The sequence below is a fragment of the Camelus bactrianus genome, chromosome 15 (assembly GCF_048773025.1).
Source record: "Camelus bactrianus isolate YW-2024 breed Bactrian camel chromosome 15, ASM4877302v1, whole genome shotgun sequence".
In the NCBI taxonomy this organism is placed as follows: domain Eukaryota; kingdom Metazoa; phylum Chordata; class Mammalia; order Artiodactyla; family Camelidae; genus Camelus; species Camelus bactrianus.
In genome coordinates, this window is record NC_133553.1 from 31287072 (window position 1) to 31312050 (window position 24979).

At 54.5% G+C, this 24979-nt stretch overlaps 1 protein-coding gene across 4 annotated transcripts in view; it reads right to left on the reverse strand.

Annotated features, from left to right (window-relative positions):
- OTOF (otoferlin) overlaps positions 1–24979 on the reverse strand; it is an 83553-nt gene that overhangs the window by 10840 nt on the left and 47734 nt on the right. For 2 of the 4 annotated variants that reach the window (XM_074341499.1, XM_074341500.1), the window contains exons 8-32: positions 24835–24889; positions 21006–21137; positions 16694–16756; positions 16194–16278; positions 14376–14535; positions 13327–13513; positions 12644–12830; positions 11013–11236; positions 10447–10555; positions 9750–9930; positions 9496–9616; positions 8817–8917; positions 8590–8680; positions 8308–8424; positions 7862–8014; positions 7361–7550; positions 7129–7253; positions 6617–6751; positions 5784–5945; positions 5450–5569; positions 4776–4937; positions 4508–4670; positions 3930–4060; positions 2412–2441; positions 1861–1989 (exon numbers count right to left, since the gene is read on the reverse strand). In XM_074341499.1, the coding sequence (XP_074197600.1) occupies positions 1861–1989; positions 2412–2441; positions 3930–4060; positions 4508–4670; positions 4776–4937; positions 5450–5569; positions 5784–5945; positions 6617–6751; positions 7129–7253; positions 7361–7550; positions 7862–8014; positions 8308–8424; positions 8590–8680; positions 8817–8917; positions 9496–9616; positions 9750–9930; positions 10447–10555; positions 11013–11236; positions 12644–12830; positions 13327–13513; positions 14376–14535; positions 16194–16278; positions 16694–16756; positions 21006–21137; positions 24835–24889 (3313 nt within the window). The remainder of the gene's footprint in view (positions 1–1860; positions 1990–2411; positions 2442–3929; positions 4061–4507; positions 4671–4775; positions 4938–5449; positions 5570–5783; positions 5946–6616; positions 6752–7128; positions 7254–7360; positions 7551–7861; positions 8015–8307; positions 8425–8589; positions 8681–8816; positions 8918–9495; positions 9617–9749; positions 9931–10446; positions 10556–11012; positions 11237–12643; positions 12831–13326; positions 13514–14375; positions 14536–16193; positions 16279–16693; positions 16757–21005; positions 21138–24834; positions 24890–24979) is intronic. The other 2 variants (XM_074341501.1, XM_074341502.1) reach the window with 1 other exon arrangement.

Below are 24979 nucleotides of genomic sequence, written 5' to 3' on the forward strand. Positions count from 1 at the left end.
TAAAGAAGATGTGGTATATTTATACAATGGAATACTACTCAGCCATAAAAAATAATAAAATAATGCCTTTTGCAGCAACATGGTTGGAACTGGAGATTGCCATTCCAAGTGAAGTAAGCCAGAAAGAGAAAGAAAAATGACATAAGATATCACTTACATGTGGAATCTAAAAAAAAGACAAATGAACTTATTTATAAAACAGAAACAGACTCACTGAAATAGAAAACATACTTATGGTTACCAAGGGGGGAAAGGGGTGGGAAAGGATAAATTGGGAGTTCAAGATTTGCAGATACTAACTACTATATATAAAATAGATAAAAAACTAGTTTATACTGTAGAGCAGAGGGAACTATATTCAGTATCTTATAGTAACCTATAATGAAAAAGAATATGAAACAAGTATGTTTATATATATGTATGCCTGAACTATTACGTTGTACACCAGATATTGTACATTGTAAACTGAATATACTTCAATTAAAAAAAAAGAAAAGAAAATGTGCTTCAGTCAGTATACACTGGACACTAACTAAATCACCAGGTTTCAACCAAGGTGCCACTGCCACCTGGTGGTAGCCTGTGCAAATTACAGGAATAGACACAAGGCAGCCTCTTGGAGCTCCTGCGTGGCCAACTTGAATCCAGGAGGTGATGGTGGGAGAAGATGCCACTAGGTGTCCCCCAATTTTCTTCTCTCCTGTTCTTCAAAAATTTTCCTGGGCACACAGCCACATAGCTAAAGATTACTTCTCCCAGCCTACCTTGCAGCCAAGTGTGATTAAGGGTCTAGATTCTAGCCGATATGAGTGAAAGTGATATTTGCAGCTTCCAGGTTGGGGATTTAAAAGGAAAGGAGTATGCCTCCTCTTGACAAATTCCTGTGCACTGGTATCGGGATGTGATGGAAAGCCATCTGTATGTAACCATACAGATGCCAGTAACAAGATGGCAGGATATTGGTCCCCGACACCATGGAATCACCATACCACCTTCTTCTTGTTTACACCAATCTAACTTACTACAGCAGCTTAGCCTGTGCTCTGACTAATGTGGATGGTAAATATTACACAGCTTGGGTCACAGAAAGGGCGTGGGGGCAGAGTGTGGCTGGATCAGCTTGGCTGAGGAAACACAACCACAGGCACATGTTCCTCCCGATCAGTGGGTCAGTCGATCAGTCGGTCAGTCAGGGAGTGCCCTGAGCTAGGTTGGCAGTGTGGAGAAGAGACAAACGAGGAAGAGGAGAAATGTACTTTCTGGAAATTGCCATCTGGCTCAGCACACAGAACCCAAGTGCACACAATAGAGGAAGAACATTTCACAGCAGGAGTGACCGAGGTGTGTAAAATAAAGTAGCATTAGGTGTTAAATAGTAACAGATGTGCAAGTACTACTGAGAAGTTGTTCCCTTTTGGCCTCTGAGTGCATGTTTCTCTTCTTCCTTAAAGGTCACCTCCTCTGTGAAGCCTTCCCTGACTCCCCCAGGCACTGAATTGCCTTTGTTATCACACCGCAATGTATCTGCTTACATGTCCATTTTGCATGTCCAGGAAATACCCAGGGCAGGTATGGCATCTTATCTTTAGGCTCCCATAGCACCTAGATTGGTGTTTAATCATATATACTCAAGAGATATTTGTGCAATAAATGAATGAAGACAAGAGAAAACCAAGCCAGGGAAGGGGGACTGGCCCTCCATCCTGGAAAAGGTGAGTGCTGAACTAGAACTTCAAGGCTGTGAGACAGGCTGTTCCAAGCTCATGCTGATGGAGTAGGGGGTGGGAAAGAAGCTGGACTGAATGGTCTGTGTGGAGTTGGGGGGTCACCTCAGCCCCCAACCCTGGCCCGAGGCCTCACCTCTTTCATGGTATCGATGGAGGCGAAGTACTTGGACCACCAGTCCAGCATGCTCTCATCCGGCTCCTCCTCCTCCATCTCTTCTGAGCTGCCCTTTTTCTTCTTCTTCTTCTCCTTCTCCTCGTCAGCCTGAAGGGTTGGCCAGGTCCAGAGTCCTGCATACATCCCTGCACCCTGGCCACTCCCAGAGCCCTGGACCATCTGGGAGTCCCCCATCCATTCTGGCCATCTGCTCCCCGGAAGCCCTGGGCTCCAGGAGGCTCTGGGGGGCCACCAATGTCAAAGGGGCAGGGCCTTGTTTTGTAGAAATGGATGCCACGACCTACAGAGGGTCATGACCTGCCAACGTGAACCACCAGCCAAGGCAGAACCAGCACTCAGGGGCCCTGCTGCCCACGCAGCTCTCTCCCTCTGCCTCTCCGGGGGGGTGTGCTATCTGGAGCATCAGGGGCTGGGGGCGTCTCAGTCCCCGAAGCTGCTCCCCTTGGCCTGACACCTTACATGGTGCAGGGTCTTCTCTCCCCAGAACCCCCCATGGTCCCCACACTCACCACATCCACTTTGATGACCGCATCAGAAGTCTGCAGGGGGGGAACCAAGGAGACAGGGACAGACCTTAGTCACTGGGACTGGAAGTGGCAGGCAGCGGCCCAGCCAGGGAGAGTGGCGGAGAGGGAGCTCATGCAGGGATGTTCCCTGTGTGTTGTAAGCGCCTGTGCTCACAAAGCCTATTCTGAGTCTGTGAAATTTCTGCCTCGCAGATGTTTCCTCAGACCTTCCAGGGTGGTGGTTGGCAACCCTGGCTACACATTAGAATGACTGGGGGCTTTTAAAAATGATCAGTTGCAGGGCTCCACTGAGTCTAAATGGGGGTACTGGGCATGGGGATAGTCGCACACTCCCCAAGTGATTACTGCAGTGAGCAGGCAGAGTCGGGAGGGGAGGCTGACAAGACAAGCGGCCTGTACGCAGTAATGTCGGCTACAGGGAGGGCAAGGGCCTTAACAGTTAAGTGGATGCTCAGTGACACAGCTGAAGAGGATCCTGGTGAAAATGGCCCCACTGGAGCCCAGGGCCTGTGGGATGATGGGGCCTGTGATGTCCTCTTTGTTCACTGATGGCCTGAAACTAGGGGGCTCCCCCTACCCCAGGAGGAACAGACTCCTCAGGGGGAGATCAGGAGGCTGGGAGCTGACGGGGATGTGGGATCTCTGGGTGCAGTCCCGGAGCCCCTGGCTGTGCCATCTGGGGCCTGTGGTCCAGGCCTGGGCCTCAACTGCTCCCCTTTCCCAAAAGCCATGCCCGCGCTAACTTAGCCAGCTGGCTGGGACTCTCTGGGGACGAAGATGATGGGGGTAAAGGAAGGTCCTTTCAGACCTAGCTCAGGCTTCAGAAGCTAGGAGGCACCCCAGGCTGCATGAAGCACATGACATGAGGAACCGGGTCCAGAGCAAGCGATGGGGGGCTGGGGGGAGGCCCGCTCCCTATTCCTTCACACTGCCTGGACTCAGGATGGCCTGTTCCAGGCCGGCCTCCATCCTGCTCTCTTTGGCAGATGCTACCTCCACATGTGAACCCCCAGGTTTCCCTCTGGCAGCCCTAGTCCCAAAGGAGGAATAAGGAGCTTCCACCTGGAAATTCATCCCCAGGCCAGGCCTGGAGAGGGTCTTTTGTGAATGGCTGGGAAGGAAAACCAGGGACCCTTTGGAAAGGACACTGGTATTCACACAAGGAATCCATTGCCTATGGTGTTTGTTGGAATAAAAATAATTGCAGGCTATTCGCATGGTTGCTGTTCCCTCTGCCTCTCATACATGCATACCACGTGTTCAGGCATGTGTCCCCAGATGCATGCACATACACACGCAGAATTGAGTCCTCCCTTCCAGGGCAGTCTAGGACAGGGCCATGTCCACATGCAGTCAGGGGAGCCTTGGCTCATCACATGCTGAAGGAGGAGTGACTTAAAATTAATGTATTGTCTTGCAGGTGGACTGGCCGGCTCTGGTAAAGCGTCATATGCAGTTGCACGTCCCCAGCCAGCACGGGACTGACCCCAGGCGCCTTACCGCATCCAGCTTCACCATGGTCTCCAGCTTCCTGACCGGCACCTCCAGCTCCATGTTCACCACGACCTCCCCTGCGGGGTGAGAGGAGGGCCCCCCATTGTACAGCACATGGCAGCCCCGGGGGAGTCTGCCTAGACAGAGAGATGGACAGACAGACAGGGAAGAGCAGAAGTAATGGTGAGAGTCAGGAGTGGGTGAAAGGACTGGAGGTTAAAGCTGATTCTGGAGCTTTCTGAGGGGAGGGGGAGGGAGGTGACAGCTGAGGGAGAAAAGATGGGCATAGGCAGAGGACGAGGTGTCCAGAGAGGAGGGTGGGCTGTGGTGAGTGACACAGTGGAGGCTGGGAGGGGGCCTGGGTCTTCTCCAAGACCTGGCAGAGGAAGCCATCTGCCCTCGGGCCCTCTAAGGATGCCCAGCTCTGGCCCTTTCTGGCTCGAGAGTGAGGGGCAGCCCGGGGCAGCCTTCCTTGGCCCCCGGGGTGGGACCTCCCTCCTGGACTCCCTGACCCCGACAAGGGGATGGCCCCAAGGAAGAATCCACCTGCAGCCCCATCTGCGGGCCGTGGGGCACGGCCGTACCTGCGGTGTTCCAGCTGGGGGCCGAGCGGTCCGGGGGCCGGTAGACGAAGCGCCGCAGGGAGCTGACGGCGTGGGAGCCCACCAGGGTGTAGCGGCCGAAGGCCCGGCAGTCCACCACGCGGATGTTCAAGGGCGGGTGCAGGAGCTCGTTCTCCGGGAGGTCCTGGGGGCGGGGGCCAGCGCGGCCTGAGCCCAGAGAAGGGGCAGAGGCACCTGGCCCTGCCCAGCTGCCTGGCCACCCCCAGCAACCCCCGGGGCCCAGACCTACCACTTCAAACCACTTGACGAGGGTGTTGAAGTTGGGGTTCTTCTTGTAATTGTGGATCAGGGACGACTGCACCCCCTTCCCCGCACACTCGATGTCCACCCGTGGCCGGTCCACCTGGGCCAGGTTCACCCTCTTCAGGTCTCGCAGGCCCCAGAACAGCACCTGCATGAGTTGGGGGGAGGCAGGGGAAGAGGAGGGCCCCTCAGTCAAGGGCACCAGCTGTGGGTGCCAGGCCACCCGAGAAGGATTTGGCTCCTGGGTCGGCAGTGCATGGGTGGGGGCCGGGCGGGGAGAGCTGATAACGGGCAGGTGTCCTGAAGGGGCTTCAGGGTGAGGTTGGGTGTCAGGGGCAGACAGGAGCGCTGGGATAGGTCCTGGATGGTAGCAGTGTGACAGAGCAGAAGGGGCAGGCACTAGGTGGGCAGGAGCCTGGGTCTGCTGCCAGCTCCTGGGTGTGACCTGGGGCCAGTCACTTTCCCTCCTTGCCCTTCATCACCCTTATCTGAAAAACGAGGCATGGCCTGAGGTTGCCAAAGACTGCTGGAGTCTGATGCCAACCATGTAATATGTGCACAGACCCTTGATAGGGAGATAGTGAGAGGGGCCGGGAAGCAGAGCACAGCAGGGCCTGTTATGGGCAGGGACGGAAGGGGCTCAGCGCGGTCCTCACACACCTCAATCCGGTACTTGCTGAGCACGGGCCGGATGCCCATGGGCACAGGCATGATGGGACCTCGGTCCATGTCCACTGGACCATTGATGGGCGGCAGGTCAGCCTTCCCTGCTGGTCCAATCTGGGAAATACGGGACATAGTGTCATACCCTGGGGAGCCTGAGGAGACCTCCCTCTCCTCATGAGTTATTTGCCATGTGATCTGAGGAGATGGGGAAAGCTGAACAGCCCAGGTCCCCAAGAACCACATCCTCAGCTTCCGTCCCGACTGGCCTCACAGCAGGATGGGAAGGAGACTGGCCCCCTGCCCAGTCCCATATTCCCTGCAGCCCCACCTGCAGCAGCTCGAAGGCGGCCAGCAGGTCCCCTGCTGTGGCGTTGCCACGGTAGATCTGGTAGTACTCGAGCTGGGGTGGGAAGCGGGGTGGGCAGTATGCCTCGTCGGCCATCTTCACCAGGGGCTTGGCAAAGGTCCGGCCCATGAAGTCGGCTTTGCCCTGACACAACAAACAGCCAAGGTAGCCTCGCAGCGCTTGAATTTAAGAAGAACATTCACATCCCGGATCTCATTCAGTCCCCCACAGCCCCATGGAGTTGCATCGTACAGATGGGGATCATCTCATTTTACAGACAGGGAAACCAAGTCTCAGGCTAGCCCAGGCCAGGTTGGTAGTGAATGGCAAATGCAGTACTCAAACTAGAAACAGGTGTGCCTACCTCTAGCCCAGAGCTCACTCAGGGCACCCCAATCCTCCACTCCCCTACTCCAGAGCTCCTACTGAAAGCTGGGCAGCTGACTGTGGTAGGTGGGAGCAGGGGTTGGGGAGTCCCTGGGATGGGGGAAGGCTGGGGACAGCAGGCCTTGCTGGTACACCTCTTGAAGATTCTGGGCCCGAGTTTGGTCTGTCCATGCTAGGAGGTGGGGATGGCGTGGCCTATCTCCTCCCTGAGACCCCAGAGTCCCCGAGCACCAGGAAGGAATCAGATTGTGGTGACAGGGCAGGAGACACCTGGGGTGTCCTAGAGGGGCTGGTCTGCAGCCCAGACTTCCAGCTTCCCAGCCAGCACACTGGCCGAGGAACCCTGGGGGAGAGCAGGGGAGGGGCCGCCAGTGCAGGTGGAGTGAGGCGATGTTGGGGTGGTCCCTGGTGCTGGACCCCACCCATACCATGGTGTCCTGGTCATAGATTTCAATGACAATAATAGGGGGGTCGTCCCTCAACTCATGAGCTTCGCCATAGAGCTCCAGGTTGTCGAATACCAGCATCTGGTCCCAGGTGGGGCACAGGGTCTCATTCAGCACCTGCAGCACGGGGTGGTGGAGACGGGTAATCAGTGGTGGTGGGTGGGCAGACACCCGAGCAGGAGTCACCCCTAATCACTCTGGTTTCCAGGGGGCTCAGGGGCAGGAGGGACATATTCCCTGGCTCTTCTGGGAATCTTAAAATGAGGGTTGATATGAGGTCTGCTCCTGACCGACTTCCCCCAATCCCTGCCAAGGTCTTCCCTGTCCTCCATGCAGAATGTAACCACAGTTAAAGCCTTCACCTGTGTGGCCTGGGCCGGCAGTTATCTGCAAGCCTTTCCTCTAAAGGTCTGGGGTACTGACCGATCTATTTCTCCAGGCCCCAGAAGCTCACAGGCCTCCCCCAGTGCCCTCCCTCCTCCCCTGGCCCTCACCTCTGTGCACTGACTCTGGTTGATAAAGAAGACTCGGGCGAAGGGGTCTGAGAGGCCACTGCTGTCGGCGGCAAAGAGGCTCCGAGCCTGGTACATGTGGGCGCGGAGCTGGAAGGCCTGCTTCTCTGTGGGGAGAGCAGGCTGAGGTGCTGGGAACAGGCGACCCGCCAGCGCCCTCCCAGGGTGAGGGCTGGGAGCCAGGGGCGGCCCGGGTGCAGGCGTCCTCACTCACTGGTGTAGACCAGGCTGATGGGCGGGAAGGAGTGCAGGCCCAAACCCTGGGCCGCCTTGACCTCCTCAAAGCCGCAGGGCAGGCCACACAGGAAGTCCTTGCGCTGCTTGCTGAGGCCCAGCCACAGGTAGAGCTCCAGCTTGGCTTGCACTGTCCAGCCTGCCGAGCCGAAGCCCCGCTTCCCCGGCAGCTGGGGGTGGGCACGGGGTCAGCTGCTGGAGCCCGTGGGGTGAGGAAGGGGCAGGGGGCTGGAGGAGGCCGTGGTCAGAGGACTTGTGTCCCTCTGCAGCCATCCCACTGGGGTGGGGAACACAGCACCAAGAAGAATGGATGGGACGGGACCCCCTGCCATTCCTACTCTCTCCATCTCTTCTCTGAGCACACCATCAGCTCAGGCCAGCCAGACCCGGGGGTGGGGGTGCTGCTCCCTCCGAGGGGAGGCTGACCCCTTGAAAGAAGCCCAGACCCCTCCACCCCACAATCTCGCTTCCCTTCCGGCACCTTGAGGAAGAGGGTCTTGACTTTGGCGCAGTCCTTGCCCAGCTCCTCCTCCACGATGGAGAAGAGCAGGTCCTTGGAGGGCACCCGGGCATAGGCGATGCGCTTGTTGTTGCTCATCATCCAGATGAAGACGTCGGGGATGCTGTGCTGGGGCTGGGGTGGGCAGGGTGGGGGCCAGTGAGGGAGAGGTCCTGCCTCTTGGCCAGGCCTGGACCCACAGAGGGAAGGACCCCTGACGCTGGGATTTCTTTCTCTTCCCACTGATCCAGCGGGAAGAACACCCGAAAGGGTGAAAGGCTTGGTCACCCCTGTCCCCCAATGGCTGTCAGAGGAGGAGGGACCTCCTCGGTGATCTGGCTCAACCCTTCCTGTGCAGCCCACTTCCGCCTCGGGTCACTTGGGTTTGGGGCCGGCATCCCCTCTGTGCATGCCGTCGGGGGGCACACCTCGTCTGCCAGGAAGCGCAGCTTCTGCAGGAAGTTCTGGCACTGCCTCAGTTTGTCCCGCACAGTGTGCCGCTTCACTTGTGCCCGCAGGGTCTTCGCCTGCTGCCCCATGCTCTCCTGTGGGGTCGGGGGGTGGGTGTAAGTGGGACTCAGTCCACGACATGTGATGGAGGGGCTGGCCCTGGGGGCTGTGACTTCAGAGACAGTTGTTCCCACATCTTGGGTTCCCTTTCCATCTCCAGACCCTCCCTCGTCCCCCGTGTGGTCCAGCTGTGTCCTCACCAGCTCCCGCATGCAGGACTTGAGGCGCTCTCGGTCTAGCCTGGTGCGGGACGAGTGGCTCTGGTCCTTGTCAGCAAGCGAGAGGAAACGGCTGGGGCCGAAAGTGGGGGGCAGGGCTTAGCAGAGCCCACCTGCCAGCAGGAGGCCTGCAAATGCCTCCTTTTCTGCCAGCCCCCACTTCTGCCCACCCCGCCACCCCCGCCCCATTCAGCAGCCCCACTGCTCACCAGCAGCCACAGCTCAGCTCCTCCAGGACGCCCCGCAGTCGACGCTCAGGGTAGGACTTCTCCGTTTTGATCATCTCCTGCACATCATTCAGGCCCTCTTCCTGTGAACCAGGAGTGTGAGCCCTAGCCCCTCTCAGCCTCCCCAGATGTCTTCCCCCATTCATCAGGGGGATGGGGGCTAGTGCCCTAGGACCTCCCATGAGCACTGTCCCTGGAGTGTCCCACCATCATAAGGAAACCACCAGTTTCCGTTTTCAGAGCCTGGAGGCCTTCATGTTCATGGGTCTTCATTCCTGAAGGAAGAAGCCCTCTGGCCTGAGTCTGTGGTCTGGTGACTCACAGGGGCTGGGCAGAACTTAGAGCTAGATGTGAGGGGTGGAAGGGGCGCAGGCCAGAGACAGAGGGGTTGGCCAGCTGCCTCCAGGGAAACCCAGGACTAGACGGGCCAAGATTCCCAGACGACACTGCGGGTAGCCCTCAGGCCCCCCACCACTCCTGGGACTGGGGCTGGGACAGGAACTCCTGCTGGGGCCATTCCTGTAGTCCTTCCCTTACCCCAACAGCAAGCTGCTGGACAGGCAGGCCTTGTATGTTGCAAGGGAAGCTTCCAGGCTGAGTGAGGCCGTCCGAAGCACCCCCACCTCTCCCTTTCCCCTCCCACCCATGGCCTGGCCCTGACCAGCTTGTCTGCAATGTGGTCCATGATGTTGGCGTTGTAGAGGCGGCGCCGCTGGTCCGGCCACCAGCTCTTGATGTAGATGCAGGGCTTGCGCTCCAGGTAGGGCAGATGGAAGTAGTTCCTGGGGTGGGGGGGCGGGCAGAGCAGGTGGGAGGTTGAGGACCGGGTGCCCAGGGAGGTGGGGGGGGTGGGCCATAAGAGGATGGGGGGCAGCGGGCAGGGCCACCCAGGACCCTGTGTCCCACCTGGCTCACCTATCAGTGATCTGGGGCCGCATGGGTGGGGTGGAGGAGACTGAGGCTAGGTCCCCAGCCTCGTCAGTCTCGTCATCACTTGAGTTCTGGATCAGATCAACTTCCTCCTCATCTCCTGGCTCCTTCCGAGGTCGAGGCCGCTGGGGTCTTGACAGGCCATCAACTTCATTCCCATAGTTGCCTGGAGGCAGGGGAGGGCTTGAGAGGGCCTAGAGTCCTTCCCACCAGGCCCTACTCTCCCCTCCAGTCCAGAGGTTTGTGGGAGGGAAGAGGGAAAGTCAGGGAAAGGGGCGGGTGCTGGGGTCTGAGCCAGCTCGGAGAGGATAGAACACTAGCCAGGGAAAGAGACCTCCCTAGAAGCCCCGCTGACCGCTGAGCTCAAGGTCCGGCCCAAGAAGTGACCCTTATTCCCACCCTCTGCTCTCCAACCCAGCAAGGCCTCGCTCCCTTCTGCAGGGAGGGCGTCTTTCCTCCCCGTGTCCCAAACACAGCCTAGCCCTTAGGTGGAACTAAGGTGCACCCGGTGGGGCGTGTGTGCACCCACCCACAGGCAGACGCTGTGTGCTGCATGGGCCCCTGAGGACACTGGAGGGAAGTGGTCCAAGTTCTCCTCCCTCCGTGGCTGTGGAGCCGGGCCTGGCAGTTACCACCCAGCAGCCCCCAAGCCTGAAGACCCCTCTGTGAGCCCAGCTCTCACCTATGGTGACCTCAAAGGTGATGGGCTTGTCTCCGTTTTTCCGGTCGATCATTGAGGCCTCCAGGAAGGCTCCAAATAGAAAGAATTCTTCCACCTTCCCTGTACAGCTCTGTGGAGAAGGTGGTTCAAACCATTCTGAAACTCAGTGGGGATGTTGGGCCTGGGGCCAGGCCTCCTCCTACCATCTCCCAGACAGGTCCTGGGGGCTAATGGTGGGGGACAGCCTACCCAGCCATGGAGCTGGGAGCCCAGACACTGAAGGCCCCGTTCCTTTTGCCCCCCAGCCTGGATGTCCCTGGGGGAAAGGCAGCTCTGTCCAGCACGAGGACAGCCACCGCCAGGAACAGGGCAGAGGCAGGGCTCCACCTCAGGACCTCCGGGCAGAGCGGTGGCAGGCAGTGGAAGGGGACACTGCTTCCTGGGGAGGGAGGTCTCATTCTGGGGGCCTGGCCCCCTAGGCAAGCAGGGCGGCCACAGGCTGAGCCCAGGCCCAGGCTGCTGAGGCAGGAAGGGGGCTAAGCAGGGGGCTCTGGCGGACAGCACAGGGCCCCCAGCAGGGGCCTCACCTCTGAGATGGGCGTGGCCTGCTCCACCTGCACCTCCGTGGAGCTGGTGAGCTCAGGGTTGGAGGTGTCCAGGATTTCCACCGCCAGGCCCAGCATGAGGCGGGCGCGGAAGGACACGCCCTCCCCCAGGCCCTCGTTCAGGTCCTGGTGCTCGTCGAGCAGCGTGTAGTTGCGTGTGGAGCCGTACATGTTCACCCAGGCCGGGCCCAGCGTGGGCAGGAAGCCTGCGGGGGGTGGGGCAGAGGGTGGAGGGGCTCACTTGGGGTGGGGGGACCTCTCTGGGGGGCTCCCAGCCTGCACCTCCTGGTTGCTGAGCTGAGGACCTCATGCCTGGCTCGGGAAGTCATCTGAGGCTAGAGAGGGCCTGTGGGGCAGCTTGAGGCTCTAAAGGGGCCGCAGGGAGAGCTCGTGTCTGCTGTGCACGGCGACAGGGTGGTCTTCTCACTCGCATGGGGCATATTTGTGTGTCTGCTTATTCTCTGCGGGGGCTGTGGCACCCCACATACACACACATCCATTTCTGTGGAGCAAAGTCATGCTCCCTGCTGCCTGGTGCCTGCTCCAGGGGCTGCCTGCAAGCCACTTGAAGGACAGCTGCGTGCCACCATGGTCTCACCCTGCTTCCCCAGACCACCCCCCCTCCTCTCCAAAGGTCCTTTCTCTCTGCCTCTGCCTGTTAAACGCTCTTCCCCCATGAAGCCCTCCCGTTTCCTAGTCCCAACTATTTTTCTCCTGTTGGGATTTGTTGTGTCTCATGTGAAACATGGATCCAATTCTGCCTTATGTGTTTGGCTTTTGTTGTACCTAGTTTATAAAAAATAATACAGCATTTTAAAATTTGAGATATACTTCATGTAACATAAAATTCACCATTTTTAGGTATGCATTTCAATGGTTTTTAGTGTATTCACTATGTTGTGCAATCATCCAGGACTTTTCCATCCCCCTCAAAAGAAACCCTGCATCTTTCAGCAGTTCATCCCCCTCTCCCACCCCCTTGAAACTGCTCATCGACTTTCTGTCTCTATGGATTTGCCTATTCTGGATACTTCATATAAATGGAATCGTACAATCTGTGGTCTTTTGTGTCTCCTGCCTCAGGTTTTGAGAATTTGGTAGCACATGCACCTCCCTCATCCCCAGTGAGCACCGTGAGGGCAGGATGGATTCCTCCCTTGCTCTGTATCCCTTGTACGCAGTTCAGTGCCCGGGTCCTAGGAAGGGTCAGTCCTTCCAAGTCCCCACATGTCTGTAGATAGGCACTGTGGTGGCAGTACGCATGTGTATGTAATGTGTATGTATATATGCACACATAGATAATTGTTATTATTTTCATTTTACAGATGAGAAAACAGGTACAAAGCTCACACAGCTTCTAACTCTCAGAGCAGCTGGGGTTCGAATCCAGGCAGCCTGGCTCAGACAGGCCCAGGCAGCTCTGTGCAGACCTGAGTCATGAGTTTCCACCCTTCCCTTGAGGCAGAGGCTGCTCACAAAACCCTGACCACGCCCGGCGCCTCTCCAGCTGAGGTGCGGGATGGTGGTGGTGTGTGAGGGATGGTGGTGGCATGTGTGGGGGTCTCACTGACTCCATCCCTTCAGCACCCCCACCCCAGCTTCCCGCTACTGACCTTTGTCTCCGTCGTTGGAAATCTTGCGCAGGTCAATGAAGTGGGTGCCGATGGCCACGTCATTGACCTTGTCCGAGTCCCGGATCTGCACTTTCATGCGCTTGCAGAGTGGGGGGAACAGGTCGGTAAAAACCACCTGCTCATTCCACAGCGGCTCGTAGCTGCTCTTCTGCACTGAGGTCTTGCCCTGGTGGGAGGGAGTGAGGGTTTAGGTGTGTGTGAGCATGTGTGTCCGCGTGTGAGTGTGTGTCTATGTGCTATGTGTGGCATGTGGTGGGTTTACCTATGGTGCACGTGTGTATATATATGTGTTATGTGTGGCACGTGGTGGGTGTGCACGTGTGTACGTGCGTGTGTATGCATGCTCATCTCCTCACTCTTCCTCCCGACCAGCCTCTCAGACTCTCCTCCCTGTCAGTGTCCCCCCTCAGTTCTTGGTCTCTGTGACCTGGGGCCAGGGAGGAATCCCTGAGGCTCAGACTGGCTTCGCCCCCAGCCCGTCTGAGCAGGAGCTCTGCTCATCTCTCCTCACTTCCAGAGGTGAACGCACCAAAGTGATCAAAGGCTAGTTTGGAAGCTTCTGATTTTGCCTCATGTCTGTCCCCAGAACCCCATGCCCATCCCCCTGCACCCTGGTGCATGTCACCCCACTCCCCAGCCTCCTGCACCCTGTACCCCAATACCTTCTGGCCAGCAAAGAAGACTTGCACGTAGGGGTCAACCAGATCCTTGTTCTCACCAATGAAAGCCTTCTTCACGTTGGCCATGAGGCTTGTGTTCATGCGGGGCAGCCCCTCTGCTCGGTAAATTTTCACATAGAACCGGGCCCACTGGCGTTCGGGGGGCACCCCCTCGGGGAGCAGCAAGTTCCTGCTGGTGCATACAGTTAGGACTGTGGTGGCCGGACCCGGGCTCCCAGATTCCTGCACCAGCATCTACACACCCCTGGGGACCAGGACAACATGTGAAGGACGGCTGAGAAGGACCATGCTAGGACTAAAGATGCTCAAGTTGATGGTAGCTGCTCTCTAGTGGGATCCTGGGCAAATCTCCCCATCTCTCTGAGCCTCAGTTTCCTCACCTTTAAGATGGGAATACAGCCACCTCCCAGGAATATGATAAATAGGTTAAAATACATGAGTACTTTGTAAACTGTGAACTATAGAGTGGGAGAACCATCCTGGTAACGCTGTCCCCTTTCCTAGCTGTGTGTCACATCTTTTCTCCCACACAAAAACCTCACCCATGGCCACCACGCTCCCTCCCTGGCCCACCGAAGTCATGGCTCATTGGATCCCAGCACTTTCTCCCACTGTGTTCAGACAAGGTCCCAGAATATTTCTCAACAGCCACTGTCAGCTGCTTAAAATTGGCACAGAATAGAAAATTTCTTTGCTCTCCTGGGTGTAGACTCAAGGCCCAGCAGCTCTGGGAATCTTCCCTCTTTTATCCAAGTTTCTCATAGTCAGAAGTCTGGATGTCAAATGACTGTCATTCCTGACTGTCCTCTGTGAACCCTGCCCGCCTTGCCTCAGGCCTTTCTGTCCCGTGTGGAGAGTCCATGGACACTAAGGCTGGCTCCTTTCAGGGAGAGCTGGGCCATCTGGGTGCGTGGGTGAGGGAGACAGACAGAGGGCAAGATCTCTGGGCCAAGTTCACCCTGGGGGCTCCCTTTGTGACCCTGGAAGGGCCGGGCCAGGTCTCCAGGGGCCAGGGGAGAAGGGCGTCTCACCCCTCGATGTCATCCTCGTCTGTCTCATTGGCCTTGTGGGGCGTCTTGATGTTGTCCCCCTTGCCCACCACGGCGACATCACACTTCACATAGCCCTTCAGCCCCGCAGAGATGTCATCAGGATCCGACAGGATGGCCCACTTATGGTGGAACTGGTGCTCTGCAGTAGCGAGGAGGGAGGGCTGCACCTGCAGACCCTACCCAGGGCCGCTCCCTCCCTCAGGGCCGCCCCAGAGACCCGGGCTGAGCGCCATGTTGGCCCTTAGAGTCCAGGCTATCAGGTCCAGTGGCCCTGGGGCCACAGCTCTGCCTGCCTCTGGGCCAGAGGGGAGAGAGTTCCTTGAGCAAGGGGGGCTGGGGCAAGGTCCTGCCCCGGTCATGCACCCGGGGGTGTGGTGTGGCAGAAGTGGCACACCTCAGGAGGAGGGGGCCGTGTCCTAGGCTGCCCCAGAGCTTCAGAGTCTTGCTGGAGCAGACGTTTGTGGGACAGATACATGAAAATGTAGCTAGATGGCTGGGTGGGGAGATAGATAGAGGATGGGTAGGGGACTGCCAGGCTAGCTGAAAATGTAGATGGATGGATGGATAGATGGCAGATGGATAAATGGATAGAAGGATGGATTAATACATGGACAGGTGGGTGGATGGATGAATGGATAGATGGACAGATGTGCGCATGGTTGGACGAACTGGGGGAAATTTAGCAAGGAAAGAGAATAAGACTCAGAAGGGACTTAAAATTTGCCTTCAAAGTTAAAGGCTATTTGAAGAGGGAATGGATTTATTCTTTCTGTCCTTTCATAGAGAGATTGGGCTATGTGTTTTTAAGGTCTCTTGATGTTTCCATGATTTTTGATTTTGTGATTTTTATGTGTATAATCCTGGGTTTTGAACTTCAATTTCCTGGCCTGAATGATAGTTATAATGTGCACCAGCCAAGTGTCTGCTAGGCTGAACCATAAAGAATAACCAATTTGTTCAACCTAATAGTTTAGTGGCACCTCCAAGATACAACTTCTCTTGGCCTCATTTATCTCGTCTGTAGAATGGGAAGGAATGCTGATGCCTCCCTCACTGTTTTGTGAGGGTCAGATGTGATAGTCACACATTGTATTGCCACTGTTGAAGGGCTAATGAGGTCCTTACTGTACCCTCAGTGACAAGTTCACTTGAGGGGCTTGGGTGGAGCCCTATGCCAGCTTGTGTGCCCGTGGTTCCTGGGCTGGCCGTGTGCTTAGTTGTGTGTCAGGCCAAGGGCACTTTCTCTGCCTGGCCCAGCCGTCGTCACCAGCCCTCTGGGCCACCCTTCAGAGTTCCTTCATCAACCCCATGCAGGGTTGGTCCCCGGGTTCCCATAGACACAGCCCCACATGGCTGTTCTCAGGTGGCCTGGGTCCCTTGATCGGTGGTCAGTGGAAGTGTTTTGAGGGCCCAGTGTCACTGCATCTCGTGTTGAGAACAATGTGGCTTTGTTGGGACTCAATAAAGCCTAACTTCACCACAGACCAACTGGGTGACTGGGGAAGCCCGGGTGCTTCTCTAAGGTCCAGGCTTCTCAACTGTAAAAGGGGGTGATGCCACCTACCCCGTGGGACTCCTGTGAACCTCGCAGACTGGGTGCAGGTAGTCACTGTGTTTGTATGCATACTGGGCACCCCATTGCCCTGCACACCCCATGACTGTGTGCACTCACGGCCCCACCCAAGTTCACGGTCCTGGCCAGGCTGAGACCAGGGGCTGGCAGGGTGGGAAGGACAGCGTGCCCCGCGATCCCGGAGCCGTGTGCACTGATGCTGACCGGGCCACGTGACTACTCACCAGGCTGGGAGTACACGGTTCCCACATCCATCTTGAAGGACCCCACGAGGGTGCCGCTGCGCAGCAGGTTCTTGGAGTGAATCACCTTCCAGGCAGAACCACCAGCCGCCAGTCAGGTGGGATGGGGCTGAGGCTTTCCATGGGGCAAAGGGTTGACTCCTAGTGGTGCCACCTCACTCTTTCTGGGGGCCTGAGCTTCACAGTGAAGCAGGAGGGCATCTGACAGGGCAGGGCAGCTCTCTGAGGCTTAGCATCAGCACGTTCTGCCTTGCCTGTGTTTTGTGGGCTCCCAGGTATGGGTGAGCAGGCTGTACACTATACAGAAGCACCTGGCTGATGGAGTGAGAGGGGCCCAAGTGCTCTACTTGTTCAGATGTGTGTCTGGGAACAGATCTACTTTTTAATGGCTGGTCCACCCAGAGGGGGTGCCCTTTGCAAGTCTGCACAAAGGTGCAGTTTGAGCTAAGAGCCCTGCCTGCCAGGGACTGTGCCCTACTCACCGAGATCTTGATGATTTTGTCGAACATGACATCAGGAGAGACGTGGAAGTCAAAGACGAAGTACTGGAGGGGGAAGGACCCAGACCTGGTATCACTCGGCTGGCAGAGGCTGAGTGCCGGGCCCCTCCCTCCTGGCAGTGCTTGTCTGCACCCTGACCATTTCCCCTGAGCCCCAAAATTTAGATGAGCAGGAGGAGCAAGAACCACTGGTCCCCACTGACCCTGGTGCAGCCGAGAGCTGTATGGCCCTGAGCAACACATCTTCTGAACCCCAGCTTCCTGAGCTGTCAAATGGGGGTAATGACCCACCTTAGAGTCTTGTTACCAGGCTTGAAGAGGTACACGAGATACTGGAAGATACACTGTGGTGATAGGGGTCCCACAGACATCACCCTTAAACTACAATGCTGCCTACACGATGTGTCCCAGCTTCAGAGGTGTTAACTTTCAAAATAAGGTGAGCCTTAGAACTTGGAACTGATGAACTTAATCTGCTGTCAGTGTAAATGCTATCGCTGTGACCTGTCCTCTCCAGCTGGGAGCTGCCACTCACAGGTGCTGCTCCCACCCATTTCTCCTGACCTCAGTGCTGGGAATGAGGGTGTTTGGCAGTAAGCAGAGGGCCCACTTCTTTGGTGAACTTGTGGGCAGGAGGAGGAAGAAATGTGGCCGAAGTGCTTGGAGTAAATGAGGAGAATCTGCTTCCAGCTGCTGGAGGCTCACACTAGAGCATTGTGGGTAAAAGTGCCAGCTTTAGAGCCAGAAAGACTGAGCTTTTGGGGCTGATCACTTCTTTCCTGAGCCTCAGTTTACCCCTCTATGACATAGGGGTAACGATCCAGAGCTGCCCTCTGGAACTGCTCCTAGGCACTATTCACAAGGTTGCTGGGAGGTGTGGTTATAAATCTAAATGAGATGACCCCAGTCAAGCACTCAGCCCAGGTCATGTCAGTGCACAATAAATACCAACTGCTACACATAGCAGCACTCTGCCCAGGTGGCGCTGACCACGGCGGCTGAAGCTCTGGAGAGGTGGGTGGTGCATGCATCTAGACACGCAGATGGTAACTGACACCTTGGGGAGACACCCAAGGAGAGTAGGTAGGAATGCAGGAAAGAAGGCGGCCCAGGACAGGGCTCCAAGAAGCAGCAGCATTTCAGCAGTGGGCAGAGGGAGTGATGCCAAAGAAAGGCAGTGAGGAGAGGAGCTGGCAAGAAAGGGGAAAGCAGGAGAGGGGCAGGAGAGGTCCCCAGGGCAGGGGGCAGCGAGAGGATGGAAGGACCTGGGTGGTCAGGGGAGAGGGGACGATGGTGGACGCTGAACTTAGGAATAGCAAAGTCCGTGGTGACCAGAGGAGGGCAATTTCAGGAAAGCTGGAGGTGGGGGCAGAAGTGACTGCAGGGATTAAAGTGAGGAAGGAGGTATGTGGGGCTGAGGAAAGGCATAGCTTGATGGATAGACAGACAGGTGGACAGGTAGATGGAGACAGATGATAGGCTTCTAGCTCCTGCTCTTGAGCACAATAGTTTTGCATTGTTGTGCTTAGACTGTTAGAGTGAAATGCCTTGCAGGCAATGGAGGAGGCAAAAAAAAAAAAAAAGCAAAGTGATGCTGAGTGGATGATGTAATGCTAGACTCTTTGGGATGCAGAAAGAGAATGATTCCAGACAAAGGGGAGAGGTGGTTTTAGGTAGAAGGAAGATGCCAGTGGCCAGGACTGGATGCACCCATGGAAAAGGGGTCTCGGTCTGGTCTGTGGACGGTCAGGTTGTACTGAGAGAGTGATGGTTGTGAGCCTCCCTTCTCTAAAGACAGGTCTTCCTTCTGTATAGCCAGGCAGGAGGGTCAAGGCCAGACCGGGTGCCCCAGAGCTGTGTCAGCCCTGGGAGAGTGAGCTAGCTAAGCTAGAACTCTGAGCTGCCTGTGCTCCTGTCTCTTGTATTTCCTGAGCTTATTTCCTTTTTGTAATTACCTACATGATGTTGATTATTTTCACGTCCCTCTATCATGTTTAGTGGAGCCAAAGGCAGGTTCCCATCAACTCAGAGAATTAGCAGGAAGCGGTACACCCCTGGGACCAGGGGGATATTATAAAAGGAAGAGGAATGTAGCCCAGGAAGAGAGGAAAAGGGAAAGAAAATTCCAGCTTTGGGGCTGGAAGGAATCATGGGAAGATAGTTTAGAGCTCTGGTTCTCAACTGGGGGCGATTTCAACCCCCTAGGGTGCATCTGGCAATGCCTGGACACTTCTTGGTTGCTACACCTGAGTGGAGGATTGCTATTGGTGTCTAGCGGGTAGAACCAGGGATGTTGCTCAGCATCCTGTGATGCACAGTGCTGGCTGTGAGGAACTCTGGTTTAGAGGAAACAGAAATTGAATAAATCAGAGTTACTTGGGTTTGTGAAAAGGAACAAAAATGTGATCAGGTATAAATTGAAGATGGTCCAAAGATGAGCAGAATAAATAGTCTTAGTGGATATAAATTTAGAGTTTGGAAAATAGATTCTAGGCTAGAACTAGGAGGTATCCTGTTTGCAGCCCCTGTGTTGCCAGGCACAAGCCTGGTGCACAGCAGATGCCCAGTGGATGTCTGTTTTTTCATTCGAGTAAGTATCCATTTGTCAAAGTGTTACCAAAGCCCTCCAGGTACACACCAGGCCCTGGGCTGGGCTACAGCGATGCAGGAGACCAGGAGCCTCCCAGTTTAGACATGGAGAACCAACTGCAATTCAGCAATGTTATCATCAGAGAGTGAGGAACGCCCTGATCTCTGACCTAGAGAGTGCATGGAAGGCTGCTCAGTGCAAGGACATTTGAGCTGGGCCCTGCAGGGTGAGTAGGAGTTTCATGGAGAGTCACAGAGTGGGGAGAACAGCTCTGTTTCCTTGGAAAGGAGGAAGCCATTTGAATGAAACATGAGGTGTGTGGGCCCAGTGCAAGGTGAGCCCCCAGCCATGCCAACATGGCTTTGCCACTAGCAGATAACCACAGAAGGCCATGGGAGCCCCGTCTCCATATCTGATAGGGAAGATTAGACTTTATCTAGGCTGGAGGCTTTTCCAGTCAGGGATATGTCCTGACATAAGGTCAGAGACGTGAGCCTGAATTTCCTGACTCCTGGGAAGGTTGCCACGTGGGGCTGAGGGGTGTCCTGAACAGTGATGTCCCAGTCCTGTGGGAAACCAGCTGTAAGAACAGGGCCCATTTGTGGTCACTTAGGAGACTTCGGCCAGGCCCTGGCCGTAGCCTGTGAAGGGCAGCTGTGCACTTTCTTCCTGAAGGAGCGCAGCTGGGGGCTCCCACAGCTTCCTAAGAGATGTCCTCTCGCAAGTAGCAGATAATGCCTTCCACCCTCACCACTCCTCAGGAGAGACACTGAGACACAGGACGCAGATGCCTCACGTGGGCCAGCCTGGCTCCCCTCACTGCCTGGAGCCACTGGGAGAAGCAGACTGGAAGCCCTTCCAGAAAAGGGAGGGCCAGGGCCCCCCTGCCAGTGACCTCTGGCTTAGTCCGATGTGTGTCAGGCATCTGAGGGGCTTCCCTCACCAGAGCTGACTAAGATGGGTCCCTCCCTGGAGCCGAGTCACAATACTGTATCTGGGGTGGCCATCCAAGGTGGCAGACAGAGTGCTGGGCAGGGGCTGGACAGTCCAGGGCCCCACTCTGTCTATAATACTCTGCTATCTTGGCCCTTCCCAGATTGAGGCCTCAGTCTCCTCCCCGCAGAGGGAGGTTCAGGCACCCATGACGGCAGCGGGCAGAGAGCGTGTGCACACAGAACTGACTCTGTCATTTAGCACCTGGGCCAGGTCCTTCTCCAGGAACCTCAATGCCCCTTGTGTAAAATGGGATTGATGGTGACAACTTCTGACAGTTGTGAGAAGCAGAAGAGATGATGCCCTTAGAAGAGTTTAAGAGACAGCACAGCACATCGCAAGTGCTCATTTTGGTGCTGGCGCCACCACGGGCCGGGGCTCTGGCCTGGGAAACAGCTGGAACCAGGTCTCTTGGGAGGAAGGCTCACTGACAGGTACTGCTGGGAGCTGCACAGGAGGGCCTGGGGCAGTGTTCTTTTCCCAGGGTGGCTCCTGGTCAGACCAGTGTCAGGCTGGGATCTAGACTAGGGGTTCAGAGGACATGGCACTGCGCATCAGTGTCCTGGAGGTTAACAGGGTGGGCCAAGCTCACCCCAGCTGGTAGCCCTTTGTGCCCTGTGACTCCCAGCTTCTCCTGTTGGGCACGATGGGCTGGCGCCCAGCCTTGGCCGCCCTTTAGAGGCCCCTTCCCCGAGGGCCCCGAGCACTGACCTCATTGTAGTAGGGGCAGTTAGTAGACTCCTTCATGGATGTGTACTTCTTGTCATCCCCAACCTCCACGCACACCACGGGGTCCATGTTCAAGCCCACCAGCTGCCGAGCCTCGATCACAGTGATGCTGACCTGCGCAGGTGAGAGTGGTGGGTGAGAGGGAAAGCCTGCCGAGGCTTGGAGCTGGTCCTGTTGGAGTCAGGGGCTGGGGCAGAGGGCTAGAGGGGGCAGGAAGCTAGCGCTGGACTTGGGTGCCAGTCTGAGCACTGGCTCGAAGCTGCTGGTGATCCTAGGCTCTTTCCCCTCTGAGCCTCAGTGTCCTCATTTATAAAGAAGGGGCGTGGGCTGATCACCTCCAAGTCAGCGTGCACTAGAATTACCAAGGGGGAGGGTGGGGCAGTGGCTGAAGACCCTGAGGCCCCGCCCACACTCCAGACCAATCCAATTTAATCTTGGGGGATGGGGTAGGAGGAATGGGGCCCAGCATCAATATTTTTAAAGCTCCCAGGTGATTCCAAGTGCTCTGAGTTCTCCCCCGGCATGGATGACCCTGCCTCACAGAGGACGGCAAACTTACTTCCCAGGTTTCATGCACTCAGGAATTAAGCTTTCTAAGTCTCCATTAACATGAATTTCATTTTCTGCTCCAGCATTTCTCATCATTTTTTTTTTTTGGTGGGAGGAGGTTATTAGGTTTATTTATTCGTTTATTCTCAGAGGAAGTGTTGGGGTTTGAACCCAGAATCTCCTGCATGCTAAGCATGCACTCTACCCCTTGAGCTATACCCTCTCCTCCAGCATTTCTCATCTTAACCCTACCAGCCTCTTTTTTATTTCTGGAATTTGGCCCACTTTCCGCATTCTTGGTTTCCCCTCCTTTGGAGAGTTGGTGTTTTATTGCTAAAACTGCTAAATATGATTTTACTCATGAGAACGATTTTCTCAAAAGAATAACTATGAAAATTATCATCTGCTGTGTCCATCAAAGTCTTATAAATATTCTGAAGGCCAAGAAAAATCCACACATCAAAACTAACGGCGTTAAAAAAACAGAAACATCTATGCCCATGAGAATGTTGTCAAGCAAGTATATAGAACTGGAAACTGAACATTTACTAATTGAAGGAACCCTTGAACTATGAAAGCAAGCATTTCTGTGTAGAACTTGAAATTCCAAAGGGAATGGAGCTGAAGCAGTGCAGTAATCAGTGCTCCTTCAGGGAGCTCAGAAGGAAACAGTGCCAGCTCTGAGAAGTTTATTGTGAAGAGAGTAAACAGACACTAGAAGTCCTTCCAGAATATTTTTAGCATAATAGTTTATTATGACATATAGAGTTTTAACCTCTATGAAACTTTTTATATCAAAAGTTTTAAAAAATCTTATTTTTTCCCACAATGAACCCATCTACTCCTCTCTATTAAAAAAAAGCAAAAACAAACAAACAAACAAAAAACTTTCTGTAACTCATGACTGGGAAGTAGACAGACACAGTTTTGGCATAATAAGATGCTAAAGATATTCCAAGATACTCCATCCAATGTGAGAGGTTGGCTGGTTTTTATGTTTTTCATCCAGAGGCCCAGCCATAATGATAGCCTTTTTGCCCCCTACTCCTTTTCAGTTCCCACAGTTTCCACCGTCCTTCACTGAGCAGAGCCAACAATGGTGGACAACAGCCAAGAGGTAGGAGGTAGAGAGGGGAGAAGGCAGAGGGTTGAAAGGAGAAAAGGGTGCGGTGGGGTGAAGAGGCTTCAGTGGGTGCTTTTTGCTGGCAAAGAGGTGGCCCTGAGGAATACCCTGAGAGTGCACAATGGAGGTTGCTGCATGGTATTGGTGGGGGAGGGGAATGCCATTCCTGCTGCCCCTCTCCCCACCTGGGGCTCTATGGAGGGGAAATGTATCACTTGGACTTGAAATTTTAAAAAAATTCTGAGGAAGGTGATTAGCCATCCTTTCCTTCCGTTCTTCAGTCATCAGCAGAGGTCTCGATCTTTCCAAGATGGAAGATGAGGAGGCAAATAGAGCCACACAGGGACCAAATGACCCGCTGACCAAACTCTTTTGGTAATTGGCTATTTCATCCTCTCCTTCCAAGATAAGGTGGCTTCATGAATGTCATTGCAGGGAACAATAATGACTATAAATCTATACCTCTGTCCTGGGAGAACCAAAGAGTCATGGTGCTTTGTGACCTGCTTCTGAGGGATATGATCATGCTGCAAAAACATCTCTGGGAGCTGGAGGTGAGAGATGGTGGACCAGATAGTACTGCTCTTTTGAAACATCCTTTACATTCCCCTATCTCCAGGTGACAGGGATATGATATGACCAGATTTTCATTTTGAAAAGACCACTCCAGTGGTGGCATAGAGAATGCTGTGGAGGAGGTAATATGAGGGCAGAGAGACCAGACAGGAAGTGGGTGCTATATTGCAGTTGAGTTGGGGTCTAGGGTCAGTGGCAGGGAGATGCCATGGAAGTGAAAACTAGAGAGATGTTTGAAGGAAAAAAACATATATGGTCTTGGTGCCAGGAAGAGAGGGTAGAGACTGGATTCAAGACTCCATGACCCATCAATAACATCTCTGCCAAATGCCAAGCTTTGCCCATCTGATGCGGAAACTGCATATTCATCGGAGGAAGCTGTGGCGTCTCTCTTTTAAGATGCCAATAATCAGGAAAGGGTTTATATATTACATGCATTCTAAACAGATGAAACAAAAGGTATAGGTACACCATGGTCTTTTCACTTCAGGACCTCTTTTTAGTGCTACCCAACCTTTAGGATGGTTCTGAGCCCTGAGGATCCTTCCTGGATCTGGGTGTAGCTAAGTTCTCCTCCTTTCATGGGCTGAGGCCTTTCTAACTCAGCAAAGCCAAGTTCTCCAAGACAGTGAAGTTCATCTGATAGTTCTTCTTGCTTTATGCATTGTACTTATTGAAAGCAAGAATAATTCCACATTTGCATCTGCATAACTCTCTCTCCAAGTGTGTTAACATTTGCAGCTGAGATATCTACCAACCTGCCAGGGAATACTGTGTTACCAGGTTAAATACAACCATTTTGTTCAGTTCAGAATGTTTACAAAATCTTTGGAGGGAGACCATTCTAGTTCACTTAATAAAATTGAGGGTGTGGCCCTGCAAAGCTGAGGATCAGGTCTGAATCTGGGGAGGCTGCACTGGGTCCTGTTGCCCTGTGTGGCCCTCTCCCAGCAGCAAACAGCTGTGCTGGTGCCCCATCCTGCCTGCACAGTGGCCACACTAACAATCTTACAGTTGAAAGTCTCTCCTTATCTCAGCCATTTGGTGTCCAGTTTTAGAAACATACAAATAAAAAAAATTAAGTGTTAATTTCAGAAAAATGCAGTGAAACAAAAAGAAAAAAAACCCACCCACATTCTCATCATCTATAAGTAACCAGGACTGACATTACTTTCAACATTAAAATAATACAAAACAACAATTTAAAAAAACACACTAAAAATCTTTTTTTCAGAGGTACTTTTATTTTAATGGTTGGAATTTTTGTGTGCTTGCTTTTTGGTCTCTTTATAGTTTTTCCAGATCCCTCTCACTTTATGAAGTCCGTTGCTGGACACAACATCTTAAGAGGGCTTGGAACAGCACAAGCAGTTCTCAAGTTCCTTGTTGGGTTTGTACCTCTGTACCACTGTTGTGAGTGCCTCCCAGAAACAAGTTTACTTTGAGAACTTGTATTCAGCGTGTGGTTCTCTATGACCCCCAGATCCATGCCTCAACATCTAGCCATAATCCCCCACTAGAGCAGAGCTGGAAAGGCACAAGGCATCTAGTTGTCCCACCTACCTGGTAATCCATGGGCCGCCCAGCACTTGGCTCCATCTTAATGTCTGGCTTGGATCTAAGGAGGAGAATGTACTGTCAGGCTGGGTGTAAGGGGACGGCTTGCAGGGGAGGAGGAGGGCACTGGCAGTGGTTAGACCTTGGAGAA